Source organism: Nelusetta ayraudi, unplaced genomic scaffold (genome assembly GCF_046127955.1).
Source record: "Nelusetta ayraudi isolate G7.1 ecotype Tasmania unplaced genomic scaffold, CSIRO-AGI_Nayr_v1 ptg000021l, whole genome shotgun sequence".
Taxonomy (NCBI): Eukaryota; Metazoa; Chordata; class Actinopteri; order Tetraodontiformes; family Monacanthidae; genus Nelusetta; species Nelusetta ayraudi.
In genome coordinates, this window is record NW_027466071.1 from 226,495 (window position 1) to 244,017 (window position 17,523).

The window sequence follows — 17,523 nt, forward strand, 5'->3', positions numbered from 1 at the left end:
AAAAACACGTTTACACGAAGCCGTGTTCAAAAAATTTCCTGTTTACATGGAGACGCTGGAAACGATGTAGTGCCTATGCCAGGCCTGGTGTGGCGCCGCAAGTTTACTCCCTGAAGGTGGAAGAAGAAGAAGAAGACCTGAAGCTCGCCGTGTTTAAAGAAGCAGCAGCTCGCAAACAACATTTAGCACCACAGAGAACAGAAAGAAAGATCGCTGGGGAGAAGACAGTGAGGATAAACTTCTGCTTCGAGTTACTTTAAAACACAAAACCTTACGGTCTCTGCTGTTTCAGTGAAAACGCAGACTTTGTGTAAAAGCAAGACCGAAACCGACTTAACATTTTTGCGTTTTCAGAGAAACCAGTGTTCGTGTAAATGGGCCCTTGGTTTCCTCCGAGTTGTGGGAAGGAGGGAGGCAGAGTCTCGCCTGCAGGTTGAGTTGCGGGGTCGTTGTTTTCCGCCAGAAAGGAAAATGCTGTGTTTGAACTCCGTGTTTCTCTCGCCGCCTGTTCAGATGCCTCTACACCACCTGAAGCAATTAGGGAGGTCGTCGCGGGGTGAAGAGTTGAGCTACTTCCAGCCCTGGAGAGGCGAAGCAGCCACCTGGAAGCCACGGCGCCTCACTTATTTTTTCCGATGCGCCCGGAGGTGGGAAAAAATACATAAATGTAAGGAGCGTCATTAACGCATAAAGAGTTTTCCTCGTCTTCGCAACCTGCAAACTCCCCCGAGTCTCCCCTCTTCAATCCCCCTCCCTTATTTGTTTCATCCCTGTTGTATTTTTGGCTGCGTTTATAAATAGCTGCAGACGTTTATAGCCTACGGCTTTCCACGTTGGGCGTCTCGGGATGGGGGAGGGGCTTAATGACTCACGCCAGAGTCCATTCACAAAATGAACGTCATGCGGGTGACGAGGCAAATCAGCGAGGAAGATGGGAGACGAAAGAGGCACCAGGAGGGGAGCTGAATGGTGTGCAGGCAGAGAGAGAGAGAGAGAGAGAGAGTGTGTGTACGGAACTGCAAGTATAAATCAGAGAGCCGGGGGGGGTGGGATAGGTGGTGGTGGTGGTGGTGGTGGTGGGGGGGGGGCAAGAGTGCAAGAAGAGATGAAGCGTTTAGGAAGCCGGATTCGGAGGGGGCCCCCGAAATAGAAGCATTAAAAGGCAGCCGGCTGTGCAGAGGGCAGTCGTAATTGTTGCTCCCGTCTTTGCACTGGACCTGTTACGAAATATTAATGTGCGGCGCGAAGAGGAACACAGTCGCTCGCAGATAAAACACAACAAAGCGTGAACAATTTCAACAGCCCGGCTGGGAAACGTCGACGGAATGGTTTTTCCACAGCGGAGATAAATGTTGCACATAAAAAAAAGTGCTTTATGCACGAAGGCGGATGAGTTGGAGGGGTTATCGGGTACCCCCCCCACCCCCCCATCCACCCGAAGCTGGTGGGCACGTCACTGAGGGGAGCGCATATGACTTCCATCCATAATGCTTCAGTGCCAGAGCAGTGTTCTCGTTTTAGAAGTCACGGTTCTCAACACCAGACTTTGGCAGAAGAAGCCAATTTAGGACACAGCAACGCCTTCTTCTTCTGCTCCTCCTCCTCCTCCTTGGGGCCGTTCCCTTTAGGGGTGGCCACAGCCAATCATCAGCCTCCATCTAAAATACTCCACCTTCGTTATCCTGCAACCTCACCATCACACTTAATTACCTCAAGGTCCTATGTGTAGTAAACATTTACTGATCTTTGTTATTCCATCCGGGACTCTAGCGGAGCAGCGGTGGAAGGTCTTCAAAAAAAAAAAAAGGAACGTCTTCAGCTTTCTGTTAACATCCTTCTGCAAAAAAAAAAACTAAAACAAAAAAAAACCTAGACAAAAACATTTTTGTGGCCTCAACACGTTTGGAAGGAGAGACAACAAAGGCGGCTACAACCATCTGGCGGGTGCTTCAGGAAGGTTTAGAGCCTCTTGTGGCTTCACCGTGGACTGATTAAAAAACATGCATTTATTTATTTATTGATTTATCTTAGCGCCTGCTTACTCAAAGGTCGAGTTAAAGACCTAAAAGACGGCTTTTGTTGGCAGGCTGGAGAAGACTGGTGGGAGGATTTCTGCAGTAAATGGGAGGGGTGAAGAGAAAGGCAATAGAAACGGTGAAGATGAAAAATGATTAATCACGCATCATGTCAAGTTTCACGACATTGCAGACAGGGTCAGTCGCGGCTGCAATCCACTGGAAGAGTCTCCCAAGCTGAGAGCGACAACAGCCTCTAGTTCCTCATCATTCACATTATGTTCTCCTATTTAGGCCCTGCGATGAATATCTCCTTCTATTTATTGCAGGATGAAAACAGGAACAACAGCAGCAGCAGCAGAGTCCCCTCGCTCGCAGGTGAGATCTGAAGAAACATTTGTCGCCATGATAAAACCGCCGCGAGTACCTGGAGGTGGCTGAACATATTCAGAGTTATTCCTCTATAATCTCTCCCTCTTTCTCTCACACACACACACACACACACACACACACACACACACACACACACACACACACACGCACACAAGCACATGTACGCCCTACCGGCTCTGTGAGGCTGATTAACAGCAGACAAAAAGGTAGTGACTCAGCCACTCAATCTCTGTTAGGACTTCTCGATCTATCAGGGCCGACTTGTATGCCAACATGAGGGTGATGCGGCGGCGGTGCTAGTGCTGGTGGAGACACGATGTTAAGAGTCTCCCTCGCCGAGCGGATTTATCTGTGTAAAGTAAATGCAGCAGCAGGTTTTTTTTTTCCTCCCTGTAGACGTTCAGGGGAGTATGTAAATGACCAGGAGGGGACGGCGGTGACAAGAGGAAGACGAATGTTTGCCTCCATTATCAGCGCTGTCATGAGCGTCGCGGCCGGAAACGATCGAGAAATGGGGATAAAAATAGCGGGCGGGGAAATGAATAAACAGTGCGGCGGAGTCATTATAGCAGCAGACAAAAGTCGTCCTGGGCATTTGTGATGAACTGATGTGTCGTTCACCACGGACGAAACTGCCCCGTGGCGGCGTAATGTGACCGCTTTTTGCGATCAGTCGATGAATGGTGATGCTCGCAATTGCTTGTGCCCTAATTTAACCAGTGTGGGGTCGTCAGGGCACTTCTCTGCTGGCCTAAAATGGATCTGTCAACTAGCATGACGAACCCACGATGACTGAGGAAAAGGTAAAGGCTTAGTAGCCGAATCGTCATGCAAATAATCTGCTTACTTTTATTTTCTATGAGTAGTTTGTTTCCCCCTGTCGTGTCGTTGGTGTACAACAACAATGCGTTTTTTTTTTTTTTGTGACAAACTTGTTTAAGCTCACAGAACGTCGTTTGGCAAACACTTTAAAATTGCCTTTAATTTGTAAGTTTTGACAATATTTGAGATTTTAGTTTCCTACTCTGAAATGTGAATGTGAGCTTATTCATTTTAAATGCTCTGAAATGTTGCTCAACGGGCCTGGACAGGCAGCGGACGTGGTGTGCAAGTGTGATTCTGTATGGGTTCTCGAGTTATTCCGGATGGGTGGCATTATGAGCCGTATTAATTTAGGGCAGGGCTAAGTATTCCGTCACTGAAGTCCTCGGAGTGAAATACACCGACTTCCACTGCCACAGCTGTTGTCCCATGGAGCAGCTCCACTAATCCAGAAGCTCCTGACGTTGCGCCCGTCACCGGGCTCTTAACCTCCACCCTTCGACGAGACAAATCAACGTGGCGTCAGTGCCACAATTCACTGCAAAGAGCCTCCGCGAAGCTCGGAGGGTGTTTGAGTCCAAACTTTTTGAGAGATGTCGCTTTAGGAGAGCGCTCGCTATCATAAATATGCCACGTGGCGGCAGCAGCAGCGGCAGTGGTGGCGGCAGGGCGGCGAAAACACTCTTAACAAATGAGCTGTCACGCTCGGGGCTCAAACAAAGTGGTGCGACGTTAGCGGAAAGAGGCGGCAACGAATCGAAAGTAACGGCCTGCCGCTGGAGTCGACGCTCCCCTCAAAGTTGCGCTCGTGAAAAACAGCCAATAAATAAAATGGGCCGATCATAACGTGAGCATAAAGGCAAACGATGAATCAGCAGTGATGCACAGGGCTGGGCCTATTTTCAGCCTGGCAGCGGGGTGGCTACTTGTCCCAACACTTCTTCTCAGGAAAAGGTGTGAATGTGTTAATTTGGAAGGGAACGAAACACTAGCTTGAAGGTCCAGTGTGTAATGTTTGTCTCGATTTATGATTTTTATGTTAGTAAAAGCTAATCACACTGCCTATAAATACATTAATAAAATCATATAATCACAGTACACTAAAAGTAATTTGGTTTTCTTACCCTTAGAACGGTTGACATATATGCTGTACATATAAGAATTTACAAAGACGTATGGTGTGGATCCAGTGCGTTTCGTATTCAGTGTGACTGCTCACGTCTTCATATGGACAAAACAAAGAATATGGTAGACGAGGTATCCATGTTTGGGTGCGCAGGCCAAAGTAGTTCACTGGCAAGCTCGGGAGAGTGAACTTAAGGAGTCCCCAAGAAGACATAAGTGAAAGAGCGCTGCCTAACATTGCTGTTTCTTCTTCATAATCTCAAAATATAACACAAGTAACCTTTAAATATCAACTTCCCACTGCCACATTAAAAATATTCCTCCTGTCCGTCAGGAGGTAAGAGAAAGACAGAGGAGGGGCCGGGGTGGCGGTGGCGGGTTTTACCTGGGGTCTGCTGGGGGGTCCGCTCGGTGCTGCAGGTGGAGGGGAGGCAGAACTGGATCCCTGAAAACAAGGGAGCGGGGTGGAGGTTCAGAACAGTGGGCACATCTGCCCAACACACAAAAAAGCAGGACCTGTTTGTGGAATACAGAGGATATGCACAAAAACAGCTCCAGGCCAGGAGGATCATCCTGCGTCGCCTTGCCAAGTCAAAGCCGGGGGCCAAATTGCGACAGTGCACTCGTGATATACTGCTGGAAAACCGCTTTCGCTCGGTGAAGGCAAAGAAGAGGAGTCGTTGGTCAGACAGGAAACACGGCGAGCGGCCGTCAGACTGAGCCCTGTTGTTGCGTGTCATTTTTGGAGCACTTACATCACTGACGGATGCAGTGACCTGCGGTTGAGGCTCATGCGCATGGACAGGTTGACGCACACCCGCGTGAAGCGCCTCCGCGACCCTGCGACCCTGCGACCTCATCAAAACACTGGTCTCACCAGTGGCCCGACACTGCAACGCGCTCGCAAGAAGACCAAATGTGGAGAAGAGGAAGAAAAAGAGGAGGAAGAAAAAAGTCTGCTGTTTGAGGCTGCTGAAATGCATCCAATTGCGGCTCACTCAAGACGTTCACCGTGACAAGGAGTTGCAATGTCTCAGAAAAAGAAGAAAGATTTTGTGATTTTAAGCCTTTAAAGGGCAGGAAACGTATCTGGTCACAATAATATCATAACAAGTGTAAGACGGACTGTATTCTTGCTGCTGGTTACATGAGGTGGTTTAAGTTCGGCCCCATGGTTCTTGGTTCATTGCAATGACTTGCTGAAAGAAGCTATCTTCTTTGACTAGGAAGAACTTCCTCAGTACTGATGTCTTAATGTCCAAAATTAAGTTAATATTCTTATAATTTTGGATTTCAAAATTATTCTCTCCTACTTTTTAAACATACACATTAAAAGCAAACACCGACGAGCTGTGTCTGAAAACTTCTGTGACTAATTTTGCGTCGCGAAGGGGGCCCAGGGGTTGAATCTGGTGCAACTCATAGGCTCGCAAACATCAAGATGCTACGTAAAGGAAAAACTATGTGTCAAAAGGCGTATTTTTTTCTTTTAGGCAACGGATTTACACTTCAAAATTTTACTATATCAGATACAATTTTTTTTTTACCCAATCTAGGTACACCGTCCTCTTGCTTGAGAACATTTTGTATGAAAAAAAAAACCCCGATAAAAGGTATGTTTGAAAACAGTACATTGAAAGTCCCTCAAAGGTCACATCAAGTACATTTGTCACAGTAAACAAGTCAAAAAAAAAAGATGAATTTCTCCTTAAAGCCATTTCTATTCCTGGATAATTGTCGGATGAATCATGAAAAACACAACAGTGCAAGCTGCTTTCTGAGGAGCACTCTTAGCGGCAAGCTGGATTCGTCGTCTCATGTGTCTCTACAAAGTCTAAGCTGAGACAATTAGGAGGAAATTTCTGCACCACTCCGCACCCTTCTCTTTGATCCAACATCCACTAAAAAAAGAAAAAAAGAATAAAAGGCCTGATGTGTTTTGCTGCTCAAAGTTTACTATCTGCTTAAAGCTTTTGAAAAAAAAAAAAAAAAAAAAAAGAAAGTCTGCCACCCAGTTCAGAACACAGAATACATCTGGATATCGGGTTTCGCAGTGAACCAAGCTCCATTTACAAAGATTGAAAAAAAAAAAAGAAAAAAGTTGGTGCATCATTTTATGCATTTATTTTTGCCATTCAGGATTCAGTTTAGTTGGCAAAATATTTTTTCCTGCACGTATTCATTTTAACAAATAGCAAAAAGTCTTTTTTTTTGGCAGCTCTGTGACATTCAGTTCAGAGCTCTCTTTAATTTCAGTGCAGTTAATAGGAGCACAGACAGGAGAAAGCATATCGAGGCTGTTAATGGGATACAGCACAGATGCATGTCATGATTGGCCTGGCTTTTTCTATTTTCATTGCTGGTTGCAGAACTATGCTTCTTCTCCGCAGTTCTGGGGGCTTTTTCAATGCACTGGTATCATCATGGATCCATGACGAGACTGATAGACTTACCGTGAGCATATAAAAAGACTATCTAAATAATCAAATAAATAAATAAACAGGGGTGTCTGTCATGCATCATTACAACATAATAATTCATTAATTCATGGAACACAGGTTTAAAAACAGCCACACAATGTAGAACAGTTTTTGTTTTTTGTTTTTTGTTTTTCTGTAGAAGAAACACAATTCAACCCGTCTTTACAATTATGCCCCAATAGTCGTCCTACATTCTCAGTCTTTGATTCCTGAGCAAGATAATGCTTTACAGTAAAAAATACAACTCTGCCTCCCGCAACGGCTTTTTATTACTGTTAGATTATCACATGGAATAAATCACATTTTAATGTATACTGTCGAAATAATGTACCACTACGCATATTGTCCAGCAAAATATGTGTATATGTCTGTATATTTAATGGCCAAAAAAAAAATAATTACATAGAGACGCTACATACTATGACTGGACTCATCTGCAATTATATGTCACCATCAGCGTAAATATAAGATTTTCTTTTTCTCTCTGCAAACAGGTTAACAGTACAGTGATGATCCAGCTCCATCAGTGATTGTGCAAACAGCATTCCAACACATTTTGATTTTCTTTCTTTCTTTCTTTCTTTCTTTTTTTTTTTTTTTTTTACAACTGCAGTGTCTATCGGACGGCTCACATAGTAAACAATTAGTCTTTATAGTTATATGATAACTGGCAAGATCAATTCATTTCACTCGAGAGTGACGATAAGCTGAGAGCTGAAGTCTTGTCAAGTCTTGCAGAGGACAAGTTCAGATGTCAGTCCGGAGGCCATCTTCTCTGTATATTACAACTGAGCACCAAGAGACTCTTTTTTGAAAGAGATCATCTTGTAGTGTCTATGATGTGATATGCTGGACTGAAAAGTGTCTTCAGTGATGGCAGCGACATTAGTAAAGTTTATACCGTGTTTCATATTTCAGTTCTGGAGCACAACTGTTCAAATAAAATCAGTCAGTACTGCAGTATGTGTCGTGGTTTGTGCTACTAGCGGCACAGTCCCTTTGCCTGAACTATCATGGTGAGTTTGTGTGTGAGGAAGTCCTTGCTCTGAATGTCAATGATCAAATGACATTTAGATGTGCACATTTCTTCTCAGTGCACTGGAGGCTACAAACCATGAATTATAAATATACTTTGAGCTACATTTTGCCTGCTGAGAATGAGGTATGAGCTATCACAGGGTAAGAGATACGTATGTGATTTCCGCACTATTGTACTCGTATCTCTGGCTCCAGAGTTCCACACTGGCACTCCTGTGCATGGACATTCGTCTTTGGCCCCTCTTTTGCCACCTGCACCAAAGAAAGGCCTGCTCACTTGAAGGCCTCTCCTGTCCAATCAGGGACTCATCTTCAATAAGTTCCATTTGGTCCTGGGGTACAGACACATCGTCAGACTCTAACTGTGGTAGGTCTTCGGAGAGTGCTTCAGATTCTGGAGTTGAAGGATTTCTGTCAGGCGAAGCTGGCCCAAAGTCCATTTCTAGCGATGTGTCAGGGGATATTGAGCTGGGAGGGGATATTGTGACAGTGACTTGTGGCAGTGGGACACCTGGAGCTACGTTCTGAGGTATGTGAGACAAGCGATATTCCAGAGCGGGATCCAAATAGACAGCACTTGCCGACTGTGAGGGATCTTGAGAGCAAAGGCTGCCGGGGTCAAGGATAGGTAAAGTAGAACTTTGACAATATGGATTGAAATCTTCTGCAGTAGATTGAGAATCATCATCCAGATCAAATGGTTCTGGTTCAGGGTCCATGAACACTGAATCAAGATCATCTTGATCAAAGGAAGTTAGCATAACCAAATCAAAGTGCACAAGATCAGCATGGTAAATAGGAGTGGTATCAAGAGGTTCTGGAAGAGGAGGCCACTCTGAATCTTGCGAGTCTGTTTCAGTGCAGTGTGGTGCGTCGTCAGACCTAAAATCTGGGGTTGAGGCTGATGTCACTCCGTCTGATGGAGGTCCAGGAAGCTCATCTGGAAGTGCAATAATGGGATCTGGATTGGAATCACTGTCAGTTGGGCTTGCAGGAAAGTCTGGGTCAAGGTATTCTGATACCACAATTGAAGGGCATATGTCAGTTTCTAAAATACTAGGTTCAACAACATCCCAGTGACAACTGGATTCATCGAGACCCATGGGTATATCTGATGCTTTCGGCTCACACTCAGTGTGATTTGGATCTTCTAATCCTTCACCGGAAAATTTCATAGCTGTAGTGTTCTGAGACTCTGGATCTATCTTGTCCTCAGTTACTGGATCAGGAGACTCTGAATCTGACATTTCATAATCAGGGTCCTCTGGTGGAGACACGGTCACAACAGGAACCGGATATGGTAGCTGTGTTGTACACGTCTCAATCCCTCCTGAGTACAGCATTTTTGAATCGTCAGAATGAGATGCTTCGGTATTTGATTGGTATTTAGGAACTGGTTCTAGTTTCTGCACAATTACTGGCATTTCTTGTACTACAGTCTCTAAATCCTGAGGGCTTTCAAGAGTTGTCTCTGAAGATATTGGCACAGCAACAGGAGTGGTAATAAATGGTACAGTAGGAGCTGTGTTCGATTGACTTTTGGTCAAGTGGTGCTGTGTAACTGATTCTGCTTTAGTTTCAGAAGGCACAGCAGTTGAACCAGACGGCACAGGTTCAGCTGCCTTAGTGGAGCCTGGAAGTATTGGATCTAAAGTAAGGGGGATGGCGCTTTCCACATACATTGATTGCGGACAGGCAAGAATACTTGGGTCCATTGAGAGCTGCTTGGGCAGATTTTTGCGGGCACTTCTCTTTTCCTCATTCTCCTCTGGACAATTTACAGCTGCATCTGCCGTACTTTGCCGGACCAGTACCTTGCTTCTGGCCTGGGTCCCCACAGACACTTTTGATACCTGGGTCCTCTTCTCCCTTGTTCCACTTGCACCTTGATCTGGTGCAGAGACTCCAAGCCCTACATTCCCTAGCCCTCCACCTACTTCTGGCCTTGATGCTGTCCCTCGGCTAAAAACAACATCAGCTCCAGCAGCCATGTTGCCACCTTGGGGAGACCATGTGTTATAGTGCTGTGTGAAAGTGTTGAAATTACTATTGAAAGCACGGAGCTCTTTGCAAAGGTCCCTCCTTAGGTCGGCAAGTTCTCGGCGCATTGCAGAAACTTCTTCTTTCCACTGCATACTGATGGCTGCAGCCAAAGTTGCAGACTCCTTGATGCTAGCTTGAATGGCTTTTGGTGATGGTCGCTCTGCAGCCCTAGCTCGAGCCGATCTGAAGAGACTTGGAGAAACAGGAGGACCAGACAGAGGACCAGACAGAGGTTTTGCTGTAGCTCCCATGGTATCTTGGTATAGTCTGTCTCTTCTGATGGGGCAGCCTAGATCATCGTGAGTCAAAGGGGCCGTGTGTGCCAAATCTTCCTGCGCACTGTCCCGGTCAGGTAAACAAGAGTCTTCCTGCACATAATTTCTGTCTGGAAGACAAATGTAAATATGTATCTGTGATATGGCCAAAGGTGTGAACAGCTGGAGAGAATGCGCTTATTTTATTGCCACAAAGCAGCTACATCAAATCATGCACTAAATGCCATGAGTCAAAATAAGACAATAGCAAAAATGTAGAGGAGTAAAATAAATTATTAATTATGACATATGCTCCAATTCATTTTTCTGTATACTATAAATGTGTATTGGGTGTATTATGTTGAACACCATAAAAGACTATACAATGAACAGTGAAACACTGGGGGTGTACCCATTTTGACTCATTTGAGTAATGGCTTACACTGCCTTCTCAACCCAGTTTTGTGGCATGCATTCTTCACATCTTTTCAATGCACAAAAATAATGGACAATAAGCCTAATGAATCAGTTACAAGAACAGTCCTTGCATGCTCTTCTGCTTTCACTTGGGGCAAAGGAATGTGTACTTTGTGCAATGAAAGGAGGCAAAGATGAGCAAAGCTTCGCAACCACTTCCCATCGGTCAGGATGTATCGTATGAACCCTATTGAAAATGTGATGTACAGTTTGAGAGGTTTTTTGAATGCACCAATGGCAACACGTCCAAAGAGTTTGCAAAATCCACACCAAAGGCAACATCTTATGGATGCCATGGTGTTTTTGGTTTACTGAGAAAGCAGTGTAAGCAAACAGTTGCAATTGTAAGCAATGGATCATAAGCACATCTCCAGATGGCCACACCTCTAAACCTCCCTACTGGCGCCCAACTGACGTGGTTAGAATGAGCAAATCTACTGTGTGAAGAGGTGGAATCCACTCAGACCTCTCTTCAGACATCTTTTCTTCTTCTTCTTCCCACATTCTTCATCTGTTCAAGGACATGCCATTTCCTCTGCGAATCCAGCAATCATAAGAATTTTTCAGACAGCCAGCTGCTTACAATTTACAATCAAGGCTCGGAATCAAAAATATATGTATGTGTTGAGTATGGTATAGTGTTTTTGCATGTGGTATGTGACTAACAAGCAGTTAAATTGCAGGTTCAATGGTTTTTACGACTACTGTTGTAATTGCACAAAATGAGCTGGTACATGTTCATTTGTGTAGAGTAAGCAATCTGGGAGTGAAGACCTTTTATCGGAACTGTTGAGTAAAACTGGGTCTGCGGGTAAGCACGGTATATTTTACATATCACAAGTTATCCATTCCTTCACCCAGCTTATCAAAATAAATGCAGCACCAAAAGAAAAAAATCTGGTTCTTCAATTGAGGGGAAAAAAGTGCAGTTATATTCTTATTGTGACATGAATTTTAAATCAGGCAATTTTCCACTTGTGGTTTTCAATAGGGTTCATAGCTTTACTTTCTGATGCATCCAATGGACGAGCAGATGAGGCACTGTATCAAAAATACAGTCGGATGATTTGGCACAGCTCACGAGAGGCCACTACAGGTTAATATACATCAGATCAAAAACAATGACAACAAACAAGGATGGCTCATGCAAATGTATGAGACTGTTTGAGGATAGGACCCACTTGCACTGTTTTTTTTTTTTTTTTAATTCATCCTTTATCATTGGTAGAAGCTAACAGTAACTTTGGGGGTCGATTTGAAAATAAATACAAACACACCAAAAAAAACAAAAACAACTAACATCCAGGATGGTACACATTGCACAGCGCTAATCAAGAATAGCGAATGCAAACAGAAAGTAATTGTATTTCCAATCATCCTTACCTGTGGTGGACCTTATGGTGGAGGTAACAGTGGAGCTCATGGGTGGGATGCAGTCATCGTCCTGGGAGTAGCCGGCCTGAATGGCTCGCAGGTAGCTGTGACTCCGGGTTCTGAAGCAACCGGGCAGGTCCAAGGCGTCCATGGCCTGGGACTCCACCTCACTGAACACCGACTCGCACACGGACTCAAACTGGCCGTTAATTTCTGTTTCGCTCATCTGCGCCAAACAAAATAAAGAAATAAAGAAATCATGAGCAGGCCTTACTCTTTGTTATGGAAAGTGAGTCATTTTTTCCCCCCCTGTTTTGTTCTAATGACCGGACGCTCTGTTTGCAGCCAGTTTCTGTTGGAATTCTGACAAAAGGCCGTTGTTCAGATAAAATAACAGCACAACCAAAAATGGGACAGAGATATTAATGACCCGTCCATTTGTATAATGTCATAGAAACAAGTATTTTTTTGGGGGGGAAATTGTTGTCATATTTTCAAAGGGAAAAAAAATACCTTGTGGGCTGTTGGCAGTTGGCGAAGAGCCTCATGACTCATGTGAATACAACAAACAATAGAATCAGAGTGTGTTACAAAGCTTGCTTTAGCAACTCTGATTTGGAGCTGGCAAAAGGCTATTTTTGTCGCCCTTTTGGATACTAACGTGCAATATTGATTTATTATTAAAATGACTGATGAATAACAAACATCTAGATTTTTTTGGAGGGAAATGAGTTGAGGGATAGGAGACTGAAAAACCAACAGAGTAGGGTAATACTTGATCTGAAGTGTTTCATCTGGAAATACTGTGCAGTAAAGTATAACATAATACAGAGTCAGCCAAAATAACGCATGCACACATCAGGAATAGAAAAACTTACATACGTGTACAATTTGTACAAGTAAATAAATCTGGATACCTCTTTTGAAGTTTGATCAAATTTCAATATTATGTACTCTTGCATGATGTTTTCCCAACAGATGGCATTACCCTCGTGTATGTAGCATCAACAAGTGTTGAGGTAACAAAAATGTTTTTAAAACCCGCAGCAGCAGTTCGGCGTACACATAAATGTCTGGAAGCCAATGGCCACCACATTGAGCCTCTCTTTTACCATTTACCGTCTTGTAATTGTAGAGGCCAAAGATAACTTGTATTACTCTCGTGATGTTTGAATAGATTTGGTCGTGAAATCTTTATGCACCTTTTCGTTTTCCAGATGTGTGAGTACATTATTTGGCTGACTGTATAAGAGGGGAATAATAAAAAATCAATTATATGTCTGAATGGGCTCTACATAACATTTCAGTGGTATGTTATGGAGAAAAAAAGTGGAGGAATTAGAAAGTTGATTGTATGAAGACGTGGCCTTGAACTGACGGTGCGGATGATGAAACATGCGGGGGAATTATTGCACTATTCCGCCTTATAAACCCAGAGTCTTCAGAAACGGGTGCACACACCCACCTGGCTCACTTGGCTGACACAGCTAGCCTGACTGAGGGTGCTGACGGCCCGCATGTAGCTCTGGTTCCTGGAGCGGAACTTTGGGGAGTTGTAGTTGGTGGAGGGATCCAGGGCGAGGCTCGGATGCATGTCCCTGGTGGCTTGCAAGTGGTAGCTCTGACTGAACAGAGAGAGAAAGATGGTGAGACAGGCAGCCAAGTGGGGGCGCGGCTTTATGCTAATGATCCCTCAAGCAGGTTCAATTAAACCTGATTTAACTGGCAAACAAGCAATTTGACTGGTGCTCACAGGTGCAGGCGACGGCAAAAGCACTTCATTCATTAGGTGCAGGTGGCTTCCCCTTGAATGCTCAAACTTGTTATGACATTGTCTACCTCCCCTTCACATTAACAAAGTGCGCTCACCACCGTCCCGTCCCATTTTTTATTTTTTTTTTTGGGGGGGGGAGAGGGGAGGGAAGGGGAAAAAAAGGAAGCTTGATTTCTTTTTTTTTTTTTGCTGAAACATCCAATCAATGCATGGAAATGAGAGAAATGCAAATCCAGAGTTGGTAAGTGGGCAAGCTCTTCAGAGAGCATGCCGCTCTCAGGCAGGTCAATTAAAAGTGCTACTTCAACAGCGGAACACAGAGGTGTTCGGAAAAAAAGGGGTGCGGAATAAGAAAGCAACTTTAAATAAACCAGAGGGCGCTTGTGTGCGTCGCAAAAGGAATACCAAAGTGAGGTTCCCCTCCGCCGGATCTGTTTCTAATGACAGGCAGGGATGAGTAAGCAGTTTCTGGCGCCTTTTTTTTTTTTTTTTTTTTTCCAAGGGAGATAAACGCTGGTGAAAATGCCAGCGTGATTAAAAGTCCCCCAATCCATCTTGTCGTGCCGCCGCAAAGCTGTGTGCGTTTGCAAAGTAACATTGACCTTCCAAACATCTCCGAGCGGATAACGCGCATGGAAATCACGACGGGGCTGCGCGCCGCACGCAAATGAGTGGCGTCTACTGACTGCCGAGGCGTTTGCGGCGACATGCGTAGTGCCCGCGTCAGATCACATCTGCGGGATCTTCGGCCGTACGCTGCGCCGTTTCGCGAGCGGATTGACCCCGGCGACCCGTCGCTGACTGGAATTGAGTGTTTGCTCAAAGAGGTTTCTAAATTTGGGCACGTCAGCAGCGGCGGAGGGCCAGCTGGCGCCCCCGATGCCTGACCACTGCAACAGAGGAGAGACTAGGAGCACCGTATTCACCTTAAGTCTGCAGCAAAATTGGTGATGTAGTTACGCATGTCGCTGTTGATTTTATCCAGGCGGTAAGAGCTGTGGGCAGAGAAGAAAAACAGAGTTACTGTGTCCCACCAGTGGGGGATTTGGACGGGCGCCGGTCCAGGTTTAAGAACTGGTTTCCGCTACGGCTTCATCTGGGTGGCGAGTGCAATGTTTGCGTCGCAGCTTTTTCCGGAAAAGCGCCGCACAACATTCAGCTGGAGCTACGATGAGTGGAATGACTCTCGAGTGATGGTAAAAGTGGGAGAAGCTGGCACGCGGACTCGCCTGGTGGAGGCGATAACGTGGAAATGGAGCGGCGCCATGAAGAGTGTTTATGAGAGGCAGTACGTGAGCGCGCGCGCGCGCGCAACCACGCCCGATGTTTGTGACGAAGCACTATAACGACACACTCGATGATGAAACGGCACATACAAAAAACAATTAGGGGACAGTCCTGAGTACGCTCGGCTTCCCTGTGTGGCTAATTAGATTTGCTTAATTGAATTGAAAGAGAATTTGAAACAAAAGTCCTTCCCTGCATGATGGAGCCTAGAGGAGCTTTTTTTTTCAGCCGACAAGATCAAATTCAAAGACTCTGATTGACACAATACCGAGGCGTACTTCATACATGCCTGCCTGTAGAGATATCTATCATCGCCATCCTAGCCAGAGGAGGCTGTTTTGAGAATGCGTAAGCCCTTAATCAAATCATGCCACGGCGAATTCCCCCTAATGGTTTTAGATTTTCGCTAATGCACTTCCTTTGTTGGTGAATATTAATGCAGAGGGGAAGATGGGAATCTCGCACTTCCCGCCTTTCATTATGCCAACCGGAGCACTTCTCCGTCTGCGACAATAGCGACCGTCCACTAATTTAGTGGCAGGCACGTTCTGTGGCATTTAATGAACAGGAACGAGGACAAATTGTGATTCCCGGGCATGAAGAATGGCTGTAAGACAAGGGGGAAGATCTCTTGAGGAGGGGCTAATGTTCCGTGTGAGCTGACAAGAATAGAAATCCGACGGCGGACAAAATGGACAAAGCCACGGCCGGAACATCATCTGTTGCCGCTTGTCCTCCATGCTGATGACCTGATTCTCTCATGAGGCCATGAGTGCAAGAAAGTCATGCAAGTAAGAGAGGCATGCACGGAACGTGCACTGTGAAATTCTACAAAAGGTCTTCCATCTTGCAACCCTCTAAACCAAAGCGTTTTCAGTCCGTCTCAAAGTTTGAATGGAGTGTTTCAGTGGCTTCTGTTACCAATCAGCGTCCTTGATGGGCAAAGAGTTGCGAGTTGCAAAAGCAAGCAAGCGATTTACCCCAAGCCGCAGCGAAAAACCACAGAAGAAGACCGAGGAGAACAGGCTAGTGCTAGCTCGGAAAAATGGCTGCTGTTCTCAAAATGACTCAAATTCTCAAAAATGACTTGAGGCATAAGACCAGCAGTCAAAATAAAAATACATCTGCGCATGAAATTTCCCACGAGCTGAGGATGAGTTCCTCCCTGAAAGTAGGACAGTCATGGATGATGCATCTCCCAAACTCCAGAACAATGACTTGAAATTCTACTTTAACTCTGAACTTTCACAAGAAAAAAATGATCAAACACAAACCCATTTGAATGAATAACCACACTTTCCTCGATTGGGGACTCTGGGATTATTATCGTTTAGCCATAATGGATGATGGGTAAAGCGTTCAAAAAAATAGAAAAAAAAACCTGCCCCTCAGTGTGTAAAGCAGCGACGCAGGTTTGAATTATTGGGCGACGAAGGAGGACTGTCAAATTTCAGTTCTTACTGATCCAATGTAATGAAATGAAATTTGCAACACATTTCTTTGTCCCGATTATCGTTACATCATTCACTGGAAGAGCAATTAGGCACACAATAAAAAGCTGACATGCATTCAAGGCATGGTAGCTGTCGGCACTGCAGCTCACAGGCAGGCGTACGAGTCCCGAGGCTGAACGTTTGTCACAGAGGGGTGAGTGTGGATGTGCTAGTGATTATTAATTAACACAATCACGGACGTCTACGTTTCATTTCTGGGGCAGAGGCTGTTCCGCCCCGACGGGCCCCTCTGCGACTGCGATGCATTCTTTATAGCCGCAGCGAACGAACAATAAGGCCGCGGCGTCTGTGTGACGGAGAGACTGAAGGAGGGAAAGGCGGGGGAGGGGCGGTGGCACCACCTGACAGCTTGTTCTCACTTTACCGCGCTTCGCTTCGGGGGAGCCGCCGCCTTCAAATATGTGTTTGTCCCGTCTAAAGGCTCCTGCGGGACACCAAATTGCTACAAGGGCGCAGGAAATCCAGCCCCCGCCATGTGTCTGTCTGCCTGGGATCCCAATCTCATTCCATTTGCAGCCAGCCCGATAGACGGCGCGAACGCGCGAGCTCTCACGTCGGGTGGCACTCACATCAGCAGCGCCCTCTTTATGCAGCAACTTTCAACTTGACACGGACGGCGGCGCGAGCGCCGAGTGCGGAGACATCCGAGAAAAAATGAAAAATAGGCCGTCTCCTGAGCTGAAGAGGTGCACTTCACACCGGCGCCCAAGGGAACTCTTATGCAAATCGTGACCAAATCCATTCCTGTTTCAGCTCGATGAAAAGTCGTCCAAGTGAGTGGTTCAAACGGTTGGAGTGTACAACAAATGTTCTTATCCTGCCCCCCCCACAACCCTTTGGTGTTTGTTAGCATCAAATATTGATGGAGTGCAGCCTCTTAGGCAAACATCCCTGCGCTGCGATGAATGAAAATTCACATCATTTCAG

General features: G+C 45.4%; 1 protein-coding gene and 1 long non-coding RNA gene across 4 annotated transcripts in view; one reads left to right on the forward strand and one right to left on the reverse strand.

Moving 5' to 3' along the window:
• dlgap2a (discs, large (Drosophila) homolog-associated protein 2a) overlaps window positions 1-17,523 on the reverse strand; it is a 147,759-nt gene that overhangs the window by 15,188 nt on the left and 115,048 nt on the right. For 2 of the 3 annotated variants that reach the window (XM_076027480.1, XM_076027482.1), the window contains 4 exons: window positions 14,722-14,790; window positions 13,487-13,646; window positions 12,031-12,247; window positions 4,741-4,800 (listed from right to left, as the gene is read on the reverse strand). In XM_076027480.1, the coding sequence (XP_075883595.1) occupies window positions 4,741-4,800; window positions 12,031-12,247; window positions 13,487-13,646; window positions 14,722-14,790 (506 nt within the window). The remainder of the gene's footprint in view (window positions 1-4,740; window positions 4,801-12,030; window positions 12,248-13,486; window positions 13,647-14,721; window positions 14,791-17,523) is intronic. The other variant, XM_076027481.1, reaches the window with a different exon arrangement.
• LOC142888981 (uncharacterized) lies at window positions 243-12,209 on the forward strand. Its single transcript, XR_012926766.1, has 4 exons — window positions 243-667; window positions 2,345-2,393; window positions 11,639-11,743; window positions 12,061-12,209. It is a non-coding gene; the product is annotated as an uncharacterized LOC142888981 (long non-coding RNA).